The sequence below is a fragment of the Lemur catta genome, chromosome 7 (assembly GCF_020740605.2).
Source record: "Lemur catta isolate mLemCat1 chromosome 7, mLemCat1.pri, whole genome shotgun sequence".
Classification (NCBI taxonomy): domain Eukaryota; kingdom Metazoa; phylum Chordata; class Mammalia; order Primates; family Lemuridae; genus Lemur; species Lemur catta.
This window is the reverse complement of record NC_059134.1, coordinates 74,044,576-74,067,396: the sequence shown is the minus strand read 5'-3', so window position 1 is coordinate 74,067,396 and position 22,821 is coordinate 74,044,576. Positions and strand designations below refer to the sequence as shown.

Here is a 22,821-nt window from a genome sequence, read left to right as displayed (position 1 = left end):
ACTTGCACAGAGTTGTGCAGTGCAGACACTCAAGTTACTTAACAGTTCGTAAAGTTCTTTTTATTAGAATATTTAAAAAAATCTTACTGGAGTTTTTAAATGCCATCTCTATATCAGGGTCGGCAAACTATGGCCCATGGCTCAAATCTAGCCTGCTGCCAGTTTTTGTATATAATTTTTAACTGGAACACTGCCATATTTGTTTGCTTACATATTGTCTATGGCTGTGCTGTGCTACAGTGGCAGAGGTAAATAGTTGGGACAGGGACCATATGGCCTTTTACAGGAAAAATGTGCTGACCTCTGGCTCTACATCTAACAATATGATGTATTAATATCACCAAGAAATAAAAATACCTTTTTCATAAAAAAATAACTTACTCAAAGTAGTAAAACAGCTTTGAAACTATAATATGTAACTATAATATGTTGGTAATTAGAAGAAACAAACTAAAGAGGAATATGATTTTACGTTTTCTAGTGTTGAGATATATTTTTGAAGTTAGTTATATTTCACAAAAATATAGAAAATCATGGTTTTTGTATTGTTAAAATTTAGAAATTTTAAGATCAATTAATATTCATAAGGATTTGTAATCAGTGTTACAGGTCAATTTGGTTCTATATCCATCTTCTCACAGCTGGCTAAAATCTTGGACCACCTGCCAGAATTCTGACTAACCCTTTTACCTTCATATTCTGACACATTTGTCATTTGATTTTTGTCAGAAGCTATAATTGAATAATTATTTCTTCTTGTAGGTGAAATTAACAATTCCTTCTTGTAAGTGATTGGACAAAAGCACCCTCTTAACAGACAATTTATAAATTCATGGCTTTGACATCTGTGTCCTTCTCGATTCACTGCCCAGAATTCATTTGTCACTAGAACGGCTCACATGGTGAATAGATAAAGATGGGAAATCCTTTATCCCTTAGAAATGCCTCACAAACTTTTGGACACTAAAGGATAAGACTGAGATGCATAAAGAAACAATTCCTAGTAAACACTAGTATTCACTGTGTGTATATAAATAACCACAGAGTAAAAAGGTTTAGAGCAAAGGCAGTAGTAAATAAGTCAAAATTAACTGTTTCACAGCATATGTAATCAATATGGAGAAAGATTTTAGTGAAATAACAATGATAGCAAAATGCTTGATATGCATAAAAGGAAATGTACTACAAAGTCACCAAATCAGTAGAGATTTTGGGAGTCAAACTTAAAAAATTAATTTCTAACATATAATTAGGGCATCTTATAGTTAAGTAAAACTTATTTGGAAATTAGACACATTTCATTAATGTATAAATAGTGACAAAGCCCACTGAAGCTTAGCTAGGCTAACATGTAGCTGCCAATATGCTCTGAAGAATTATATGCTCAAAAAAGTAGCAAATGATAGTGCTTATTTCACTCTGGGTGAAGGAAATGAGATGACAGGGCAAACAAAACAAAAGACACTTAAAAGAAAACCAACAAGCAGAAATGAGGGAGGAATGAGTAAGATGTATATATGATTCAGTTTTCCAAGTGGAAAGAGAAATAGCAAGAAAAGTACATTTGAAAATACCGAATTTATAACGAGCAGTTTCTTACTAGCATAGATCAGGTTTTCCAAAGCCAATTCCAATGCAAAATCTTGGAGAGAAGCAGAACTATCAGTATGTATTTGCCACTCTATTTTGTTGCCCCTTTCTGAACTGTTTGTGTAACCTTCCTCTGTAGAAGCTACAAATGACACAAACTTGTTTTCCTTCCCTTCGCTGCAGATTAGGCATGGGCACATAACCAAGTCCCCACTAATAAAAGGCACCTACAGTCTACTTTTTAGAGGCAGCAACAGCTCCTGTTGACAAGACTGGCAATATAATCTGTCAACTAGTCTCCAACATTAGGAGAGTGTTATCACTTCTACATCAGTCCCATATGGTAATTTTTAGTGTTGTTCCTCGTTGTGTAATGTTTTAGATTGGTTTTCTAGTTCTCACAGAAATTTTGTAACCTACCTTATCCCTTTAATAAATTCCTTTTGTGTTGAATGGCCAGGGAAGATTTCTATTTCTTGAAACAAGAACTCTGATGCAAAGGGAAATATACCTAAAACATATTCTTAAGAACAGACCTCTTCCCCTAGATTTTTGTTCAAAAGGGTCTGATGTGGAACCTGAACATCTATTTTTAACAAAAGGTCCCCAGTGACTGTGATGGTCTGTGCAGATTCATTAGGAAACAATGAGTTAAAAAATGGCTTAGTATTAATAGTTCAGCATTGTACTGGTCAGTCCTCAACTGTATCATCTTAACAACTGTAACTCAGGGAAGATGTGTATTCTGAAAGATCGCATAAAACATTTGAGTTTGGTTCTGGCAATGTGAGAGGAAAAAAAATCCTTCATTATACTTACAATGAAAGGCAATGAAAACAACATTCTTTTCTAGTAATATGGAAGAAGATGTCACGTTTAATGGGTCCCTAAATTTTCTTTTGCAAACTATGATTTTACAAACTATTACTGGTTTTGAGGAAGTTTCAAAGAAATGAATTATTTCTATGTGTTCCTAACAGACCATAATTTCAATTTGTCCCCTTCCTGATGATGTCGACTTTGATTACCCAATTAAGGCCGAGTTGGCTATGCTTCAATATGTAAATTTACTTTTTTCCCTTTTCTATAATAATCTGCAGATATTTTGTGAAGAGTTTCTTTGAAAGTAGGTACAAAGCTCATTCTTAACCAAACTTTCAGACTATTTGTTTTCCTTATTTATATCTGAGTGGACTTATTGTTCACATACAAAATTATAAGGAATCTAACTGAATTTTTATATTAGTAACAGCCAATTGAAAAATAAAATTTAAAATTTCCATTTGTAAGAATGACAAAAATATTAAATTACTTAGAAATAAACTTAACAAAATATGTGCAAGATCCTTACACTGAAAATTACAAAATAATGCCAGGAGAAATTAAAGAAGACTTTTAAAAATGAAAAGATATATTGTGTTAATGGATGGAAAAACTCAAGATGCTAATTATTCCCAAATTGTTCTCTTTCTTCAATCTGATCCCATTATAATTCTAGCAGTCATTTTTGTTTTAGCAGAAATAGCCAGATTCTAAAATTTATTTTAAAAATCACACACATACACGACCAAACTGCCAAAGGAATTTTTAAAAAGAACAAAGTTGGAGGATTTTCTTTACCTGGTATCAGTATAAAGCTACAGTAATTAAGACAGTATAGTATCAGTGAAAGGATAGACTTAAAGATCAAATGACCCAGCTGTGGTTCATTTGTGACCCATGTGACTCATGCCTGTAATCTAAAGATTTGGGAGGCCGAGGTGAGAGGATCACCTGAAGCCAGGAGTTTAAGACCAACTTGGTCTCCACAAAACAAAACAAAATGAAAATCTAGGCAGTAGTCCCAGCTACCCAGGAGGCTGAGGCAGGAAAATTGCTGGAGTCCCAGACTGCAGTGAGCTATGATTGTGCCACTGTACTATGGCCAGGGCAGTAGAGCAAGACCCTATCTCAAAAAAGACAAATGAATATAAAAATAGACCCACATAAATATGGTCAATTAATTTTCAAAAGAGATGCCAAACAATTCATGAGAAAGGCTATTGTTTCAGGTAAGGGTGCTAGAAAATATTAAATCTACCCTCACACCATACTTAAAAGTTTACTTCAAATGAATCACTAACTTAAATACAAAATCTAAAATTTCAAGAAGGAAATAGGAAAATTCTGTGAGAGTGTAAGGCAAAGATTTCTTTTTTTATAAGATGCAACAATTTTATTTTTATTGTAAATTGACAATTTATAATTGCATAAATTTATGGGGTACAAAGTGATGTTATAATCCACGAATACAAGGTAGAATAATTAAACTGGTTAACATATCCATCACCTCAAATACTTAACATTTTTGTGGTAAGAACATTTGAGATTTACTTAGCAATTTTGAAATGTATAATACTCTATATTTACCACACTGTGCAACAGAACACAAGAATAAAACATCCTTCCTGTCTGAGATTTTGTACCCTTTGACCATTATTTAAGAAAGATTTTAAATGAGACAAAATGTCATTTTCAAAACAGCATCCAAAAATGGGTGTATTAAACCATATTCAGCTGAGTACATGTTTAAGAGTCATCTGTATTTCCTTTTTCTGAGCTGCCATTCAATTCTTTGTCCGATTTTCTAATGGGTTTGTGGTCTGCTTATTTGCAGAATCTATTTATATGTGAGATTAGCTTTTTGTTGGTAACAGAAATTGAAAATATTTTTTTCCAGTCTATAGTTTGTCTGGTGACTTTGCTTATAACATATTCTGCCATTTAGAAATTTATATAGATGTAATCAAATCTATCATTTTTTTAAGATGTCTGAATTTAAATTCTTATTTAGGAAGGCCCCCTTCCCCTTACTCTAAGTTTATAAACCTATCTTTCTTTGTAGTATTTTAACCATTTGACTTTCTTTCATTTAATGTTTTACTCATTTGAAATTTATAGCATACAATTTGTGTATATTAAACTTTACTTTTTTTTTTTACATATGAGATGCTATATATAGTTGGGTCTATACCAGGATTTTCCATTCTATCTAATTCATCTCTCAATTCAAGAACCAATTATATACTCTTTTAATAATTAAGGCTTTATATATAATGTGCTTTAGTATTTGGTAGCACTATTCCTCCTGCTCTGTCCTCACCTTAAACCCTTCTATTTCAGAGTTTTCCTTGCCATTCTTGTTTGTTTACTTTTCCATATAAATTTTAGAATCAGCCTATTTAATTAAAAAACTAAACCTGTTGGTAGGGACTGCATTACAATTTCTGAAAGTTTATCATATAAAAGTTTTCAAATGCATAAAAAATATGGAAGGGCACAATTTATATTTTAAATTAACTTTGGGAGAACCAACATCTTTATGGCATTGATTCCCTCTATCCAAGAACATGGTATCCTGCATTGTTTTTCTATTTATTTACATCTTCCTCATATGTCCTTCAGTAGTAAAACTGTCTGCATATAAGTCTTGTTTATTTCAGTTATTCTGTAGCTTAATGATGTACTAAAATCTTTGATTATTTATATTTTTCAGTTGATTCGCTTGAAGTTTCTAGGTTCAATCAAAGAATACACAAATAGAGGTAAGTTTTATCTGCTCCTTCAAAAAATTTTTTATCTTAGTTCCTCTGGTAAAATGTTAAATAAATAATGGTGTTATATTGGCTATCGAAAGTTTGTTCTGATTGTAGACAAAAGATTTTGATTGTTTCTCTTCTAAACATGATAGAGATTTTCAGTTGAGATAAATATACTTTATCATATAAGCTAGAATTCTTATTTTTTCAAAAATAATTCTGAAAAACTTCAGTATCTACGAAGGTAGGCATATGATTTTGCTCTTTAGTCCGAAGCCCATTAATATGATTAATTATATAATATTGTGGCCCCAGTTCTCCCTTATCTAGTATCATGACTGATGTTTTCATTTTATTTGAATTTGCCTGGATGTCTTTATCCACCCTTTTAACTGTTCTGAATTATCTTAGTGTGGTTCTATAAAGTACACAGAATTGCGTTTTCTTTTGTGATCCTATGTGAAATTCTTTTTTTTAAATAGGTGAGTTTTACATTTATTGACTTGAGAAATGATTTTTTTGTTCTTGACTCTTATCATTTTCTATTATCTTTTCTATATCTGTAAGTTTTTGCAAAATACTTCATTACATGGTCTTTTGTTTTTTCCCAGAGTATTAATCCTTAAATTTAGGAAGACCTATAAGTAGCTAAGCACAACCTCGTATAATCTTTTTAGTTCTTTATTTTCAACATTGTTTCCTAATCTACCATCAGCAATGGTAAAATTAGTCTATTTCCTTATTCTTCCCTTTCCCTCTCTCTTTTTAACACCCAAGTTTTTAATATGAAATAGAAAGTTGTATTGATAACACTAACAACAAATAGTATATAGTTTTTTTCAGAAAAGTTAGGAATCAAATCATGTCATAATTAATTTGCCCTCAAGGAGGTAGGAATTATTGTTTCACTTTTTTTTTAAAGTCACTTTACTGAAGTATAATTTACATGCAGTAAAACTTATCCTTTTTGGTGTATATTTATATGTGCTTTGATAAACACAAATAGTCATGCAATCACCACCAGTCAAAAGATACGGACAGGAGCTACCACCACAAATCTCATCACTCAATCTAATGTCAGCTTTGTAGTGTTAAGAATAATTTTCCTACTTGTCAGCTTTACATAATATTCCATAAATTCTAAAGTAATAAAAGTATAAAACATTTCCTTCCATGTGCCTTCTGCATTTACTTTCCAATTTTGTGAGATGTAATATTTGACACTGTTAGCATATAAAAAAATTTACATTCTATGTTGTCATCCTAAAATACACATTTGTTTTAGTCTTCATTCTTGTTGTCAAAAGTACCCATTGGTCACAACCAATATTTTGCTCCTCATCTCTTGGTTGGTTGAATGTAAAACACTACACTTCCTGACGCCAATTATGCTTAGTAGTCTTACCTTTAGTAAACCTGTTTCATCAACATTACAAAATTACTTTTATTAGAAGTAACAGTAGTAGTAAATGTACACCTCTAAAGTACCATGGAATTGCTTGGTTGATAACAGGGAGGATGAACACTCAAGTAACTGGCTGGGTTTTATAAAGCCTTTACACCATTCTATATACAGTGAGACATAAACTGAACCTAAAAAGTCATGTAAAAAGAAACTGTGGTCCTATAGTGTTTACGTGGGCCCTCAATATTCTCCCTCTCTCATAATGCTAATCTTTACACTATTAATTGCTTAGTAAATCCTTTAGAAAACCATAAAGGAAAATTTTTCTTTGCAATAAAAGAATGAAGATCTAAATGATTGTGGATTCCTGGATGTCTTGATGTATATCACCAATTAAGCTAAACTGTTTCATGTTACTCTTTTCTCACTTTTCGTTCTTTTCTCTTGATTCTGTTAACAAATAATATTCAATAGCACTGCTTAAGCAGTTAAATACTAACTTTTCTTTAATATAGCTCTAGTGTACCCCCAGTTATCTTAACATTAACGTTAGCTATAAATAGGGAAACAGCTGGACTTAGGAACCTCGCCTTTATCCCTCTGATGATAGGAAATAACTCTGCCACTGTTCACACTGCTGTAAGTTCTTAATGAATTTCACTGAGAATTCAATTTAAATGTATTAAGTTGCTGTCAGTTTTTCAGTAAGATCAATGAATACTATTTAAGGAGGTATGGAAACAGTTATCTGAATCTTCCCTAGAACTTTTGAGACAAGAATCAGATAAAAAAAAAAAGGACTTTAGTAGGGAAATAAGGTTTAGTGTAAAGAACATGAATATTGGAGTCAGGCAGATCTGAGTTAAAAAAAAAAAAAATCAAGCCTTGGCCACTTTACTATGTGTTATTCAAGACACCTTTGAGAATTACATGTAATAATATAAAGTTAGAGCATATTATTATTTGGAAGCTGGTAGATGATAATGTTTTTTAGTCATCCAGTACACAGGTCGAATATCCCTAATCTGAAAACCCAAAAGCTGAAATGCTCCTAAGACCATTTTGAATTTTCAGGTAAGGATGCTTAACTGGTAAGTATAATGCAAATATATTGTATTCTTCCTCCTCCCCCCCAAAAAAAACCCAATCCAAAAACACTTCAGGTCCCAAGCATTTTAGAGAAGGGATACTCAACCTGTAGTAGTTATTAAAAAAACAAAGCCATTGCAATTATAGAAAGATATAAGCAACTTTTGCAGGGTAACATATATCTAAAAATTCTAGCTGGGTTCATGGCAGAGATCATGAACACATCTTGAAATGACTGCAGAAAATATAAAATGGGCATATTTTGAAAAGGCAATCCACTTAAATGCTATTATAAAAAACTCTATTGTTCTGGAGAATTTTCTCTGTGCTTTAACTGTACCATAACAGCCAAAGTAATTTGTGCTTTAACTGTACCATAACAGCCAAAGTAATTTCCTAGCCATGGATGGGCAAGAGACATAACCATGATAAATGTTTCCCTCTTTCTGTCTACTTTTGTGTGTGACCATAGAAAACATTATTTTGATCCTAAAGCTTTGAGAAAGGAAAGATGCAGGAATATGTGAGTGAAGGGGGACAGATACCATTCAATTCACTAAACATGTATGATGTTCCAGAAGTTGTGGAGTTCTCTGAAGAGTCAAACAAACATAATTCCTGCCCTGAAACACATTTGTTTAAATGCAATTATTCACAGCAGAAGGCCTGTAACAAACAACATAATGCCACTCTGAGTATGCAGAGTTAATATGATTAAGTGTCAAAAGAAAGACTTCCAACTTATTTGGGATCCATTTATACACCAGTTTCTAATAAGTTTTAAAAGTGCAACATACCCAAACAGTCATTACTTTAAATGTTCTCATTAAATCACAGAGAAGCCAGGTTTATATATTTAGTGAAGTCATGGAATGTTTGCCATTAAAGTAAATAATGTCAAACTTAGTATGAAATACATTACTGAAAAAAGGGAACTAAAATGACAGGAGGATTAAAAATGGAAAGGAGTTTGTCACATTTTGATTTGAATATCAAAAAGCTTCCAAACCTAGTCCTTAGGTTTTTATTTAAAAAACTTTTATATTAATAAAAAGTGTTCTTGGGAACACCATTAACTTGGAGTCCTGCATATCTTATATAATGTTCCACTTTCAACAATATAGTAAATGGATGTCTTAAAGCTTCTTCTAATGGAAACATCTTTCATCTCTATTGGGAACTTTCTCAGCCATGCATAGTTTATTTGAAATCTAAAGGTTCATTTGGTTCTGCCAGACCAAAATTAGATTAGTAAAACTAAAATTTTATACTCACCCGATCCTCCTTTTGCCAAGTATTTGTTCTTTGCATAAAGGACAGAATCTAACATAGATTCAAAAAGAAGAAAATAGCCCTGCATATAAAAGGAAAAAATGGATTTTAGGACTATGCAATATCCTTATAAGCAGGTCAGTTTAAATATGTGGGCAACTCTTATTTTTGTCTGCTATATAATCTGCAAAGTCTGAAATTATTTTTTGCAGTAAGTTCTCCACAAAATTAAAATTATTACAAAATCAAACCAGGGTATGAAGTAGACCCAGAAATTTTATTATAATAGAATATTACAGAATCTTCTTTACCTATGTTTCCACTTTCCAGACTGCTTCTTCCTACTTAAAAAAAATCAGATTATTCACAAACCCTATAATTCCCTGGGATGTTGCAATATTAATCTAGACTGGTGGTTCTCCACTAGATTTTGCTCCCTGGGGGACATGTGGCAAGTGTCTGGAGACATTTTTGACCGTCACACTGGGGGCGGGAGTAGAGGGCTGCCTGCTACTGGGATCTACTAGGTAGAGCCAGGAGATGTTGATAAATATCCTACAAAGCACAGAACAGCCAAGCCCCTACAAAAAGTAACTACCTGGCCTAAAATGTCAGTAGGTCTAAGGTTGAGAAATCCTCGTCTACAACACTAGTTCCCAAATAATTTCCTGCCCACTGATTGGTTAAAAAAATAAAAGGGGGAGGAGGGAGAGACCCTTAGTCAAAGAGGTTTCACTAATGCCATATTCCCCTCTTAGAAGATTCATACTGCACGTTAGCACACTTAAAAATGCTGAGTAGTTGTTACGGTACAGAGAACTGGTAAACATATTTTAACCAAGTCTTATCCACTTTTTCACTACAGACCTTTTTCTATCAACATCTTGCAGAACTAGTGTTGCTTAAAATACAGGTCATGAAACACAATCCCAGTGTATTCCAGATTCTAGAGTATAGTAATAAATCCTCTACAAAGGATAATCATAGTGCAAATGAAAAGAGAATGTGCCACTATTGGTGCCACAAATACACTACATTTAAATAGTATGCTGCACAGTTTATTATACAAGTGACAAAGTAATCATGACTGTGAAATCAATACCAATTTCAGTCTTTCTCTAGGGCCCACCCCCCACTTCCCCTAAGCAGCAGGGAAAATCAAATGCTCAGCATAGTGCTTAGCACGTAATATACCCTATTACTGCTTAGGGTGAACCAATATGAATTTTACCCTTATCCCAGCATTCTAAGTAAAACTGATCTCATCTACTCATTTGTTCTGTAAACAAATAACTGTCTAATGGCATAAATACAGTATTGTTTAACCACATGAACAAAAAATATTTTAAAGGTTTCTCTAAAACAAGCAAAAGCTACAAACCCAGAATTGATAATCTTCACAAGAGATTAACAGCAAATTTAAATTTGTAGAAAATACAGCTCTCATGCTTGAATCACTCATAAAGGAATCTAATTAAATTGCTGCTAGCAGCTCTACACTGGCATTTACCTATTCCTGCCAACACACTAATTCCTTGATAGGAAAATAACTGCCTACAAAACAAAGACTTAGGAACAAAGCTTGTTTATTAACGTGTTACATTAAGAAAATTAAGGATTTGGTGAAAGCTTGTTTTTCTGGATAGAGTCCTTCAGTAATGTCAAAATGGGAGAAAAGATTTGCAAACTACCCATCTGACAAGAGATTAATAACTAGAATACATAAGGAGCTCCAACTCGATGGGGAAAAAAATCAAATAATCTGATTAAAAACTGGGCAAAGGATCTGAATAGACATTTCTCAAAAGATGACACAGAAATGGCCAACAGCTATATGAATAAATACTCAACACCAGTCATCAAAGAAATGTGAATACAAACTACAATGAAGTATTGTTTCACCTCAGTTAAAATGGCTTTTATGAAAAAGGCAAATAACAAATGCTGGTGAGGATGTGGAGAAAGGGGAACCCTTGTGTACACTGTTGGTGGGAATGTAAATGAGTGCAACCACTATGGAGAATGGTATGGAGGTACCTCAAAATAGAACTACCATAATCGCCTAGCAATCCCCCTGCTGGGTATATATCCAAAGGATGGGAATTCAGCATATCAAAAAGATACCTGCACTCCTGTGTTTACTGCAGTACTATTCACAAGAGCAAAGACATGGACTCAACCTAAGTGTCCATCAATGGATGAAGAAATTGTGGTACATATACACAATGGAATATTATACAGCCAGAAAGAAGAATGAAATCCTGTCATTTGCAACAACATGGATGGGACTGGAGAACATTACATTAAGTGAAATAAGCCAAGCAAATAAAGACAAATCTCATGTGTTCTCACTCATATGTGGGAGCTAAATATTAAAAACAATTGATTTCATGGAGAAAGAGAGTAGAATGCTGATCACCAGAGGCTGGGAAGGGTAGTGGGGAGAGAGGGATAAAGTGGAGATGGTTACTGGGTCCAAAAATATAATTAGATAGAATGAACAATATTTGATAGCACAACAAAGTAACTATAATCAACAATAAGTTAGGGTATACTTTAAACTAACTAAAAGAGTGGGATCAGAATATTCCTAATACAAAGAAATGCTAAATGCCTAAGATGATGGATACCCCAATTACCCTGATTGGACTAACTCACACTGTATGCCTATATCAAAACATCATATGTAGGCCGGGCGCGGTGGCTCACACCTGTAATCCTAGCACTCTGGGAGGCCAAGGTAGGCGGATTGCTCGAGGTCAGGAGTTCGAGACCAGCCTGAGCAAGAGCGAGACCCCGTCTCTACTAAAAATAGAAACAAATTATCTGGCCAACTAAAAATATATATAGAAAAAAAATTAGCTGGGCATGGTGGCGCATGCCTGTAGTCCCAGCTACTCGGGAGGCTGAGGCAGTAGGATCGCTTAAGCCCAGGAGTGTGAGGTTGCTGTGAGCTAGGCTGATGCCACGGCACTCACTCTAGCCCGGGCAACAGAGCGAGACTCTCTCTCAAAAAAAAAAAAAAAACATCATATGTATACCCTACCCTATAAATATATACAACTATTATATATCCATAATTAAAAATAAAAAATTAAAAAAATTTAAAAGTGTCAAATAGTGGTGATAATTGTTAATCATTGTAGTGCCTTTGTAAGGATCATCAATTCTTCCCCAGAACACATTTTATTGTTATTTCCATTTAGATGAGGAGGAAATTAAAGCTAGAAATGTTGTTAGGACCTAAAAAATAATTCATAGTCATACAAACGGTGAGTGACTGAGACAATTTGAACCTTGATTTAACTACAGAAGTCAGGTTCTGAATCACCAGTCTATGCGGCTTCCCTGAAAATAAGATTTAGTATTGGTATTATACTACATTTGCGATTGAGGTTTCAATTGTTCCAAACTGAAAAATTTCCCATGGAACATAATAAACAAGATTAGAATTTACAACAGGTATGCGATTCAAAATATTTCAGAGTGGTATCTTAGCTGGCAATTGGCTGTTAGCCACCATCCATTGTGAAAATATTAGTTTAGAAAATCAATGCACACACTAGAATATGTGTAGAACTAACATATGACATCTGTGAGGTAAAATACCAGTTAAAAATATTACCAGATGAAAAGATTCATATATGTATTGCTAATAGCTGTTGTCTTTTCTCTCAACATTCTACTTGCTAAACTTCATTTTACTATAGGCTCACCTATGTGATAAAACAGCCTTTAAATTCCTGGGAATTGTCCTTGATTCTGAATCAAGTCATTTATTACTGATATCAGAAGGCTTCTCTCCAAATGCCCTGCTCACCTGCAATATAATTCAGACTATAATTTCACAGGCTGCTGCCTCACCTGTAGGGGAGCCATCTGGAAGTAGAAATATACCTGATATTTTCTCCCATAACGCTCATGGGGCATTCTTCTTTCAAAAGTGACATTTACTTCTTTAAATCCTACATTTACACTTCAAGACTTAATTACTACAAAGGAACACATGGAATTAAATCAGGGACTAGAATATTAGCATTATTCATTAAAATGGGAATCTTATTTTTAAAATGCCTACTCATGATATCTTCTCAGAATAGATATATCAGTGATAAAAGAAACTTGTGATACCTTCAAATACCTGAGTTACTGATACATCCATAGGCAAAGTTTAACTTAAAGTGAGGCAAGGGAGAGCTACAGATGAAATGAAGAGTTAATCTGGAGATAGACTGGTGACAAAAGAATCAATAATCAGGAATTATTAAAAATTAAAAAATTATTTGCAACCAATACACATGCTTATAAAATCTAATCCTGATTTCTAAGTAGTATATCTCCGAATCATAATAAATATTTGATAACATTTTTTTCAGTATTACAAATTCTATGAGATTCACTGTAGACAGAACTTCATCCAATGTCATTGAGACTGGCAGTTAGTTGACAATTAAAAATAAGACATTTTAAGTAAAAACAAACGTAGATTTGTTTGCCAATACTCTTTAGGAATGTATCTATTGATTGGAATCTTCACCATCTTCCCTGCCTAAATCACAGTCATAGCCTGTAAATAATTTCCACATTTGGTTACTTTAAAATAAAAAAAATCTAAGGGCACTTGCCAAGTGGAGAATCCTCCTTGATTTCCGTAATTCCCACTCTTGCACTCCTAGTCTTCTACAATTGTTTTACTAACCCCTTCATTTTACAGCCAGTTTTCTTAGTGCTTTTCCCTTCCTGAGTCTTTTCCAAACCAGTTTTGTTTTCACAGAATAAAACCAACTATATCCTTTTTATAATCTTGCCAATAATTTATGTTCATATTTAACTGATTTTACATAAATAAGCAGGCAAACAAATAAGCTCTTGGTAAACATAACCCCACTGACAGAAGAACAGTAGGAGCATATTGAAGGCGGGCTTAAGTGTTCAGAGGAATCTATCAGTGTGTTATATAAAAAGAATGCAGATCATCATTAATTTGGTGAATTAGTTAAATGCAGGTTGGTTACGGTAGCTTCTATTACATACCCATGTAACAAAATATACTGTCATGATGCCACCTTTTTAGGAAAATCTTCCTGGATGCCCCAGACCAGGTAGCCTTTATATGACCTAAATTAGAGGTTGAATTATTATCAATGCACAGAAATGAGAATTCCAAAAAAGCAGGGTGCCCCAACTTTGGCACTACTGACATTTTGGGCCAGAAAACACTTTAACGTGCAGGCCTGACCTGTCCATTGCAGGATGTTTAACAGCATCCCTGGGCTCTACCCACTAAATGTACCATCATTCCCACCCTACCACCAACCCAAGTTGTAACAATATAAAATGTTTCCAGATATCCCCAGGGGTGCAAAATCACTCTTTCCACCCCATAAAGAATCACTGCTCTAGAGGTATACAGAAAGTAGTTAGATAAGAATTCTTTTCTAATCTACAGTGTTCTCTGCTTTAAAAACAAAAACAAAAAACTAAATTTAATATCTTAAAGAGGATGCAATGTAACCTCTATCCATTTCACTGTTATAGCTTTAGATATTGAACACTTCAATTGCAAAATTTTTTCGGTCTAGCACTTGACTCTTTCATCTTAAAATGTGCTAAGGTTTATCACGAAAGTGATAATGAAGTCACAAGAGAGTTTTCAAAGTAACTATGTAAAAAAATCCTTTTGGGTAAGGAATTTTCTTTATACTAACAGTTCTACAGTGACTGTTATAGATTATATTATACTTTCACACACTTGGCAAAATACAGGTGTGGCTGATGATATCACACAATAAGGATACCTGTACCCTTTGCACTTATTTGCCATAGAATGGGTAAGAAAAGTAATGTTCTTTTGAACATCTATATACGCATACAGGCATCTTTGCTCAATGTTTAATACACTTGGCTAATATAAATTTCTTAAAGTAGAATTCCTGGATTAAAGGATATGCACATTTAAAATTTTAATCTGTATCATCAAACTACTCCACACAAAGACTATGACCATTTTTATTCCCACAACTGTATAAGTGGATTAAAGACCTAAATGTAAAAGGGAAAGGTAAAGAGTTTATGGTGAATAGTCTCTCATGTTCTTGGAGGGATATAAAAGTACTAACCATAAAGAAAAGGACCAATACATTTTACATTTTGATTCCATTTATATAAATTTCAAAAGCTGGGGAATATGAATTACACTATTTAGGGATGTAAATGTAAGTGGTAACACCATAAAGAAAAGCAAGGAAATAATTACTATAAAGGTCAGGAGAGTCGCTACCCTGGGGTAGGAAGGGAGCTGTAACTGAGAAATGATATTTAGGTGGCTTCTTTTCTATATTTTGATCTGGCTGAGGATTACGCAAGTATTCATTACATAACTATTTGTTACAATGTACCTGTAAGTTTACATAATTTTCTGTATATATTACATTTCACAACTTAAAAGATTATGAAAGACTTATATGACTAGTGTATGTAATATGCAACAATATGGATGAAACAACTCCCCCCAGACATTCATATCTGTTTATAAATGCTTGTGATGTGTAGAATATACAAATAGGAGAAAAATGATTGCCTCTGCAGAGGGGGTATAATAGCAGGAGTACGGGTAGGAGAAAGTGACTAATTCATCACTACAAACTCTTTCATATTTTTTGAATTTTGTTATGGATTATTCATAAAATTTTAAAAAGAAAATAAGGTGGCAAATAATCACAAGCTAAAAAGACCTAACACTTTCATACTTTATTTTGGAAAGAAAAAGTAAAACTGATTTTTAAAAAGAAACATTAAGATTATAGGCAGAGATTATTAGAGTGGTTTTAAATTATATGCTATGTATGAGAAATCCACTTTAAATATAGAAACATAGATGGGTTAAATGAAAAAGGGTAGGAAAATGTATAACATTCAAATATTAACCATAAGAAAATTCCAGTGGCTGTGTTATTATCAGACAAAGTAGACTAAAGAATCAAGAGTATTATCAGGGACAGAGAAGAACATAATGATAAAGAAGCCAAATTTTATCAAGAATACATAATAATCTTAATGTTTATGTACCTAATAACCACACAAAAATACCTGAAGCTAAACCTGACAGAACTGAAAGCAGAAGCAGACAGTCTTGAACTATGGGTAGAAATTTCATTATTCTTCTTTCAGTAATTAAAAGAACAAGTTAGACTTAAAAAGGGATTAAGACTTGAATGATACAGCCAACCGACCTGACCCAAATGTATTATAACACTCCACCAAACAATAACAGAATACATTTATTCTAAGTCAATGTGGAACATTCAACAAGGGAACCAAATGCTGGGCCATAAAAAAAAGTCTAAACAAATTTAAAGGAATGATAGCATACACGGTATGTTCCCTTATCACAACCAAATTCAATTAGAAATCAGTAACAGAAAGATATCAAAAAAATTTCCTAACATTGGGAAATTAAACACCATGATTCTAAATAACCCATGTATCAAAGCAGCAATCACAAGGGTATATTTTGAATTGAATGAATTTGTGGAATGCAGCTATAGCAGTCATTGGAGGGAAACTTATAGGTTTAAAATGATGAAAAGGGTACAGAAGAATACATAGACTATGCCTACCCTACACTAAATATAAGGGTGGAGCTTGTAATCTATTTTGGTCAAGGCTTTATCCTGCCTAGAATAGCACAGGTACATAGTAGCCCCTCAAAATTTGTTAAATGAATGAGTATGCCAAGAGGTGGAAATATATATATGTGTATATACTAGATTAAAACATTTGAAGAAGGATATACCAAAAACTGGTAACAAATTATGCTGTGGGATTAGGGATTATGCTGAGTGGTACGGTAAAGAGAGTAAAGAAAATTTGTAACAACTATTATTATTAACACATAGTCAAAAAATGACAATAAAATTTTACATGTAAATCACAAATATTTGTCACAACAGCTCCTATTTAAATATTATTTTACTTAATCACCACCTTCCATGCAAGAAGATTCATGGTGATAAACATCACTTATTAGGTACCTATCATGTGCTTGCTATTGTCCTGCATGACTACTTCCTTCCTCTTCTCTCACCTTCCAATATACACTTCTCATGTTTTTTAGTGTTGTGGACTTCTGGAGACATAATTTAGCACAGGAGATAATTTCCTCTGTATATTCTTCTAAAGTCTGAAAAACTTCCATTAGCTTAAAAGTTTTTCTCCCACTAGATGGCACTCTCACTTAATTGACAAAGGACTGACATAGTCAAATTTGTCCTTTCTTCAAACTGCAGAAACTGTCCAATAAGCAAGTCTATTTAAGGAAAATGTGAATCATCTCAACATCTTTCCAGAGGCACATGTGGGCCTTATTCCAGACCTACAGAATCAGTTTCCAAAAATAAGGGTAAAGGATGCATATATAATTCTAAAACAATATTTCCAATCCCCCACAATGGTTGAAAAATTCATTAATTATAAACCAGATATACTGCTCTTAAAAGTACAACTAAAGTATTAGCTAGCACTTTTACTAAAGAGAAATTTATTACAATATACTAATACATAATAACTGTGCTATGGTCTGAATGTGTTCCCCAAATTTACTGTTACACTTAAATCACAAATATGACAGTATTTGGTGGGGCGGCCCTTAGGAGGTGATTAAGTCACAACAGTAGAGCCCTCATGGATGGGATTAGGGACCTTAATAAAGAATTTGAGGAAGTGGGTTTATTCCCTTCTGTCCTTCTGCCATGTGAGGTCACAGCAACAAGGTGCCATCTTGGAAGCAGAGATCAGGCCTCAATAGATACCGAACCTGCTGCAACCTTGATCTTGAACTTGTAGCCTCTAGAACTGTGAGAAATAAATTTCTGTTGTTTATAAATTACCCAGTTTCAGGTATTTTGTTACAGCAGCACAAATGGAGCTACTGACCCTCTACAATAAATATGTTAGAAGAAAAATAAAAAGAATATCTTGTTAGATGAAGCAGTAAGCTGGCTTTCACCATAAGAGCATTTGCTAAACCTAGGAAATAAACATGCAGAAAAAGGAAAGCCAAAGTGAAGAATGTAAGAGGAAATTGTCCCAAACAGAGCAGGGACAACCAGATGTATCTACAGAGGAAATGTGAATTTAAAAATCTCACCTGCTGCCACCCCCACCCCCACCCCAATTCCGTTTAGAACCTTGATGCTGAGTGGTCAAACACTTCCTTCTCAACTCCACCCCACCTCCAATAATTTTTAAGCATTAGTCAAGCCTCATATAAATGTACAATCCTAATTTACATTGCCTGGGTGGCAGGAAAAACCTCAAGCCAATAATTTAAAAGTGATCCTGCAACATATTCTTTGGGAAGACTATGGAAAAATAGGTAACTACTGCTGGTAAGAAATCCAAATGGTACAGAGTATTGAGGAGAATTTGGTAATAACTAGTAATGTTGTCTATGCATTAACCCTTTGATACATCAATCCCACCTCTAGGAATATTAAATGAAATGACATGGATATTCAATATAGTATTTGTAGTAGCAAAAGGGGGAATAAAATTCAAATGAGTGTTAATTATACACATTGTAATTATCTATAAAATGGACTATTCCACAGGCATAAAAAGGAACAAGGAATATCTCTATAGAATGATAGAGTGATTTCCAAAATGTCATTTTAAAATGAAAAAAGGCAAAGTATAGAACAATATATAGAATATGTTAACTTTTATATAAGGGTGAAAATATGAAAATATATGTCTAACATTTTCAAAATAAACCAAAAGCTAAAAAGAAAATGATTATCTATCGACTAAAGAACAGGAGAAGGAACAGAATCATGTAATTTTTGCATAACTAAAACAGAAAATTAAACATGGGGAAAAGAAGCAACCCTCCCCCAAATGGTGGGGGGGAATGAAATAAATCTGGCTGAATGTCAACTTGGTGACATAAGAGAAAATAATGCCTTCAAGTGACTTTAAAGCACAGTATTAAAAACACAGTATTTGTACATTTTTCATAAGAAAATGGAACAGAACAGAGAACCCAGAAGTAAATCCACATAGTTACAGCCAAATGATTACTGACAAAGGTGCCAAGAACACTCATTAGAGAAGGAACAGCCTCTTCACAAAATAGTTCTGGGAAAACTGGATATCCATATGCAAAAAAAGAAACTAGACCCTATGTGTTAGCATATACAAAAATCAACTAAAAATGGATTAAAGATTTAAATGTAATTCTAGAAATTGTGAAACTACTAGAAGAAAACATAGGGGAAACACTTCAGGGCATTGGCCTGGGTAAAGATTTTATGGAGAGGCCCTCAAAGGCACAGGCAGCAAAAGCAAAAATAGACAAATGAGATTATAACAAACTAAAAAGCTTCTGCACAACAACAGAAACAACAGAGAGAAGAGAACACCTGCAGTGGGAGAAAATATTTGCAAATTATCCAACAAGACATTAATATCCAGAATATATAAGAAACTCAAAACAACTCAAAAGCAAAATAAAATCTGATTGAAAAATGGGTAAATGAGCTGAATAGACATCTTGTAGCAGTTCTTGTTTCCTTTGTGTCTGTAGCCTAGGGGTGGTAGTTACTTCTGGTTATTACTAATGTCTGGTTGTCTCACTCTCATCTTGGTGATTTCTTATATCATTAATCCTTTTGTACAACCGACTTTCTATTAATACATTAATTTTCCTCTCTTTTAAGTAGCCCATGGTTTCTCTTTTCCTACTTAAAACTAATTGACAGAAAGGGCATCTTTCACTTTGGAGGGGGTTGGTCAGGTATGATCTCTGCCTTTATCAGGAAACATTGTGACACAAACAATACTGAGTCACTGGAGCCTAAAATGAAAGGAGCCAGTTGTTTGGAAGCCAAGGTGCTTAGAAGCCCTGAACTAAGGAATATAAACCAGTGTTTCCAGGAACGGATAATTAGGAACCTTCCTTCTTCCTCTCCACAAAGGTGTAACTTAAGCATTTAGATTATCTTACTGTCTGCCTTTCCTTGTAAGTATTAAGTGGAGTTGAAGTCCAGTGATTGTATTAAATGCTCTAGGTGGGGCACTGGACACTATAACGTACGACAGTTAGCCTGTGGCAGTAAACTCTGATGGCTTTATTTTTATAATGCAGTTTGCAGTTAAGGCTTTAAGAAGGCTTGTGCTAAAATATTTTGAGCCATCTTTGTGGATTGAAAATACAATCAATGGTATCTTCTAAATCCTGTAAATCTCCTTCTTTCTTCAGTGCATCCATAGGATGTATGACCTGAGAAGCTGGAAAATACTAATTTCATAATTAAACAAAGGGGCAGGTATGCTTTCTAAAGTTTACCCAACATTTTTTAGACATCCCTACTCTGGATGAAACAGTGGGCAAGTGGTAAACTAGATGACTATTTTAAATCTACAGCCACATTTTCATGAATCATCTTTTTTTTAAACTTAAAATATATTGCATAGAATCCTCTTTTTTTATGTACAGCATAGTAAGGATGCAAAAATCTAGAATGAAATATTTTTAAGCATACATTTTTCTCTCTCTTTATAAGTATTTTCATCAAGGAAAGACAGAAATGGAATATACCCTGCAGAATTTGGCACAGATGTTTCTGATATTATATACACAGCAACAAAAATAAAACTAGCTAAAGTGCATCAGTGACTTGGAAGAAAATCTCATAGTGAAGAGTATTCTCTGAAATAATGCCGTATGACCAATGCTACTGATGAGGGAAAATGATACAGAGTAGAAAAACATGGAAAATTCTGAATATAGAGATAAGAATACCTTAACCAATTTATTTTACTTGTATTTTTCTTTTAGATATGTATGCAGTATAATGATAACCTATGTTTAAATAAGTCTAACAGATAAAAAAATCATATCATACTTTAATTGGTATCTTTTTTCTTTAAGTGGTGCATTTGCAGTTGATGACACCTTAGATTCAATGAATGTTAATTTTTCTTAGTATATAAGTTCCTGTAATAGGTCTCATACACTTTTTTGTATATTTATTACTAGGTAAATGACCTTTGTGATATCTTAAAATTTCTTTTTGACTGTTGCTTATATATAGAAATAAAATTTTGAATGCTGAGTTTATACTCAGCAACTTTGCTAAACTTTTTTCATTTTATCCTATGCCTCTCATAACCTGTCCTTTGTATTTTATCTATCTCCCTGTGCTGAATTCTGAATATTCTCATAGTCATGTTCCAGTTCACAAATCTTTTCTTCACCTATGTCTAAGCTGCTAATGTTTAAATGTGGATTGTCTTTTGATCTCAACAATTTTTCATTTCTTGAAATTCCTTTTCGGAGAATCCATGTTTTCATTTCTAATAGTCTCTTAAAGATTCTTCTTTGTGATGGAGATGCATCCTTTAATTCTTTAAACATATTTGTAGTTGTTCCATGTTCTCTTCTGACTATTCTAATATCTCTAATAATTGGGGGGTCTAAAACCAACATTGGTTGTTTCTGACGATTGTCACAGTGATTCACTTTCTCAGGTGTTTCGTGATCTTTGTGAGCTTGTTCTTTCATATTAATGAAAGGAGTACTATGGATCTAAATTGGGAGACTGGAGAAATTTTCTCCCAGAAAAGATTTGTTTCTGCTTCAGCCAGTAGCCACCACCCTAGAGGTGCTGTTATGGAGCTTCTCCTAATAGGCATCCTTACCACTCTAGCCCTGCCTCCCTGTTAGGGTCTGCCTGTTAACATGTAGTCCCCAGAAGGTTGTTGTTTTTGCTTTGTTTTGGAAAAAGATTCTCAGAGATTTTCCTAATGCTTGTGAAACCAATACCATCTAAAAAATATATAACTAAAGGGATAAAAAGATAGTGAAAATGGAACAATGTATTACTATTGGAAAATTTATTCACATAGGTAATCTGCTGAGAGTGGGTCAACAAAGTCATTCATTAGAATTGATCAACGTTTAACTAACTCCTATCCTAAAATAGTCATTTCACTTAATGACTTGAGAGTTCTGCCATCTAAATGTTGCCAATTTGGAGAATCTATTGAAAATATAACATATGAAAGATCTATACTCAAAGGGAAGAAAAATCAATAGGACGATTATCTTCATCAAGCCTGTTAAGGTAGTTTTAAAAAACACTGTAAGTCACGGATTCTTAAATTTGTCCCTTAAAGTACCTCTAATGGCAAAAGACAATGAATTAGAACTCCTAAGGAATTAGGGAGTATCTTACTAAAAGCAATCCTGTGAAGGTCGAAAAGATATGAAGGCTAATGTTTTATCTTAAAAATTTCATCATATGTAATTTGTCGTTTCTCAAATACATGTTTAGGGGTTCTCTAAATCCAGGTTGCGAATCATAGGTGCAAATTTTATTACAAATTGATGGAGTTTTCATGCTTATTCAAGGCTTGTGAATCAAATATCTGGTCACAGATAATCTTACATAGAACTACTTTATACTAATTATTTGAATAATTATGACTGAGTCAATTCAGTTTACATATGTAAACTATTACCAAATGCTTACCTGTCTACAAATGCAAAATGTAAATTTTAGCTTACTTTTACTCTCAAGTAGAAATAAACGATATTACTCATAAAATATTTATAAACTGTTAGATAATTTTAGAGATTGAAATAAAAATTAATAAATATTTCATGTTCTCTGAGGGCTTAATTGCAAAATTTTTGTAAGGGCAATTGATTCATGTTCCTAAGTAATTTATCCTTTTTATCTTCATAATTATAACAATTTATAACTTATTGAACAAAATGATTTTTTAAAAGTAATTCAAATGGGATTAAAGCACAACTAACATGTAATATGGCAAAGGGAGTTATGGAGGGCCAAAAAGCAAATTAATTAAATCTGATCAATC

The 22,821-nt window shown here is 33.4% G+C and overlaps 1 protein-coding gene across 4 annotated transcripts in view; it reads right to left on the bottom strand.

Annotated features, from left to right (window-relative positions):
* The window catches only part of PRMT3 (protein arginine methyltransferase 3), a 115,836-nt gene that overhangs the window by 42,486 nt on the left and 50,529 nt on the right, over positions 1-22,821 (bottom strand). For all 4 annotated transcript variants that reach the window (XM_045557680.1, XM_045557681.1, XM_045557683.1 and 1 more), the window contains one exon: positions 8,938-9,016. In XM_045557680.1, coding sequence (XP_045413636.1) covers positions 8,938-9,016 — 79 coding nt within the window. The remainder of the gene's footprint in view (positions 1-8,937; positions 9,017-22,821) is intronic.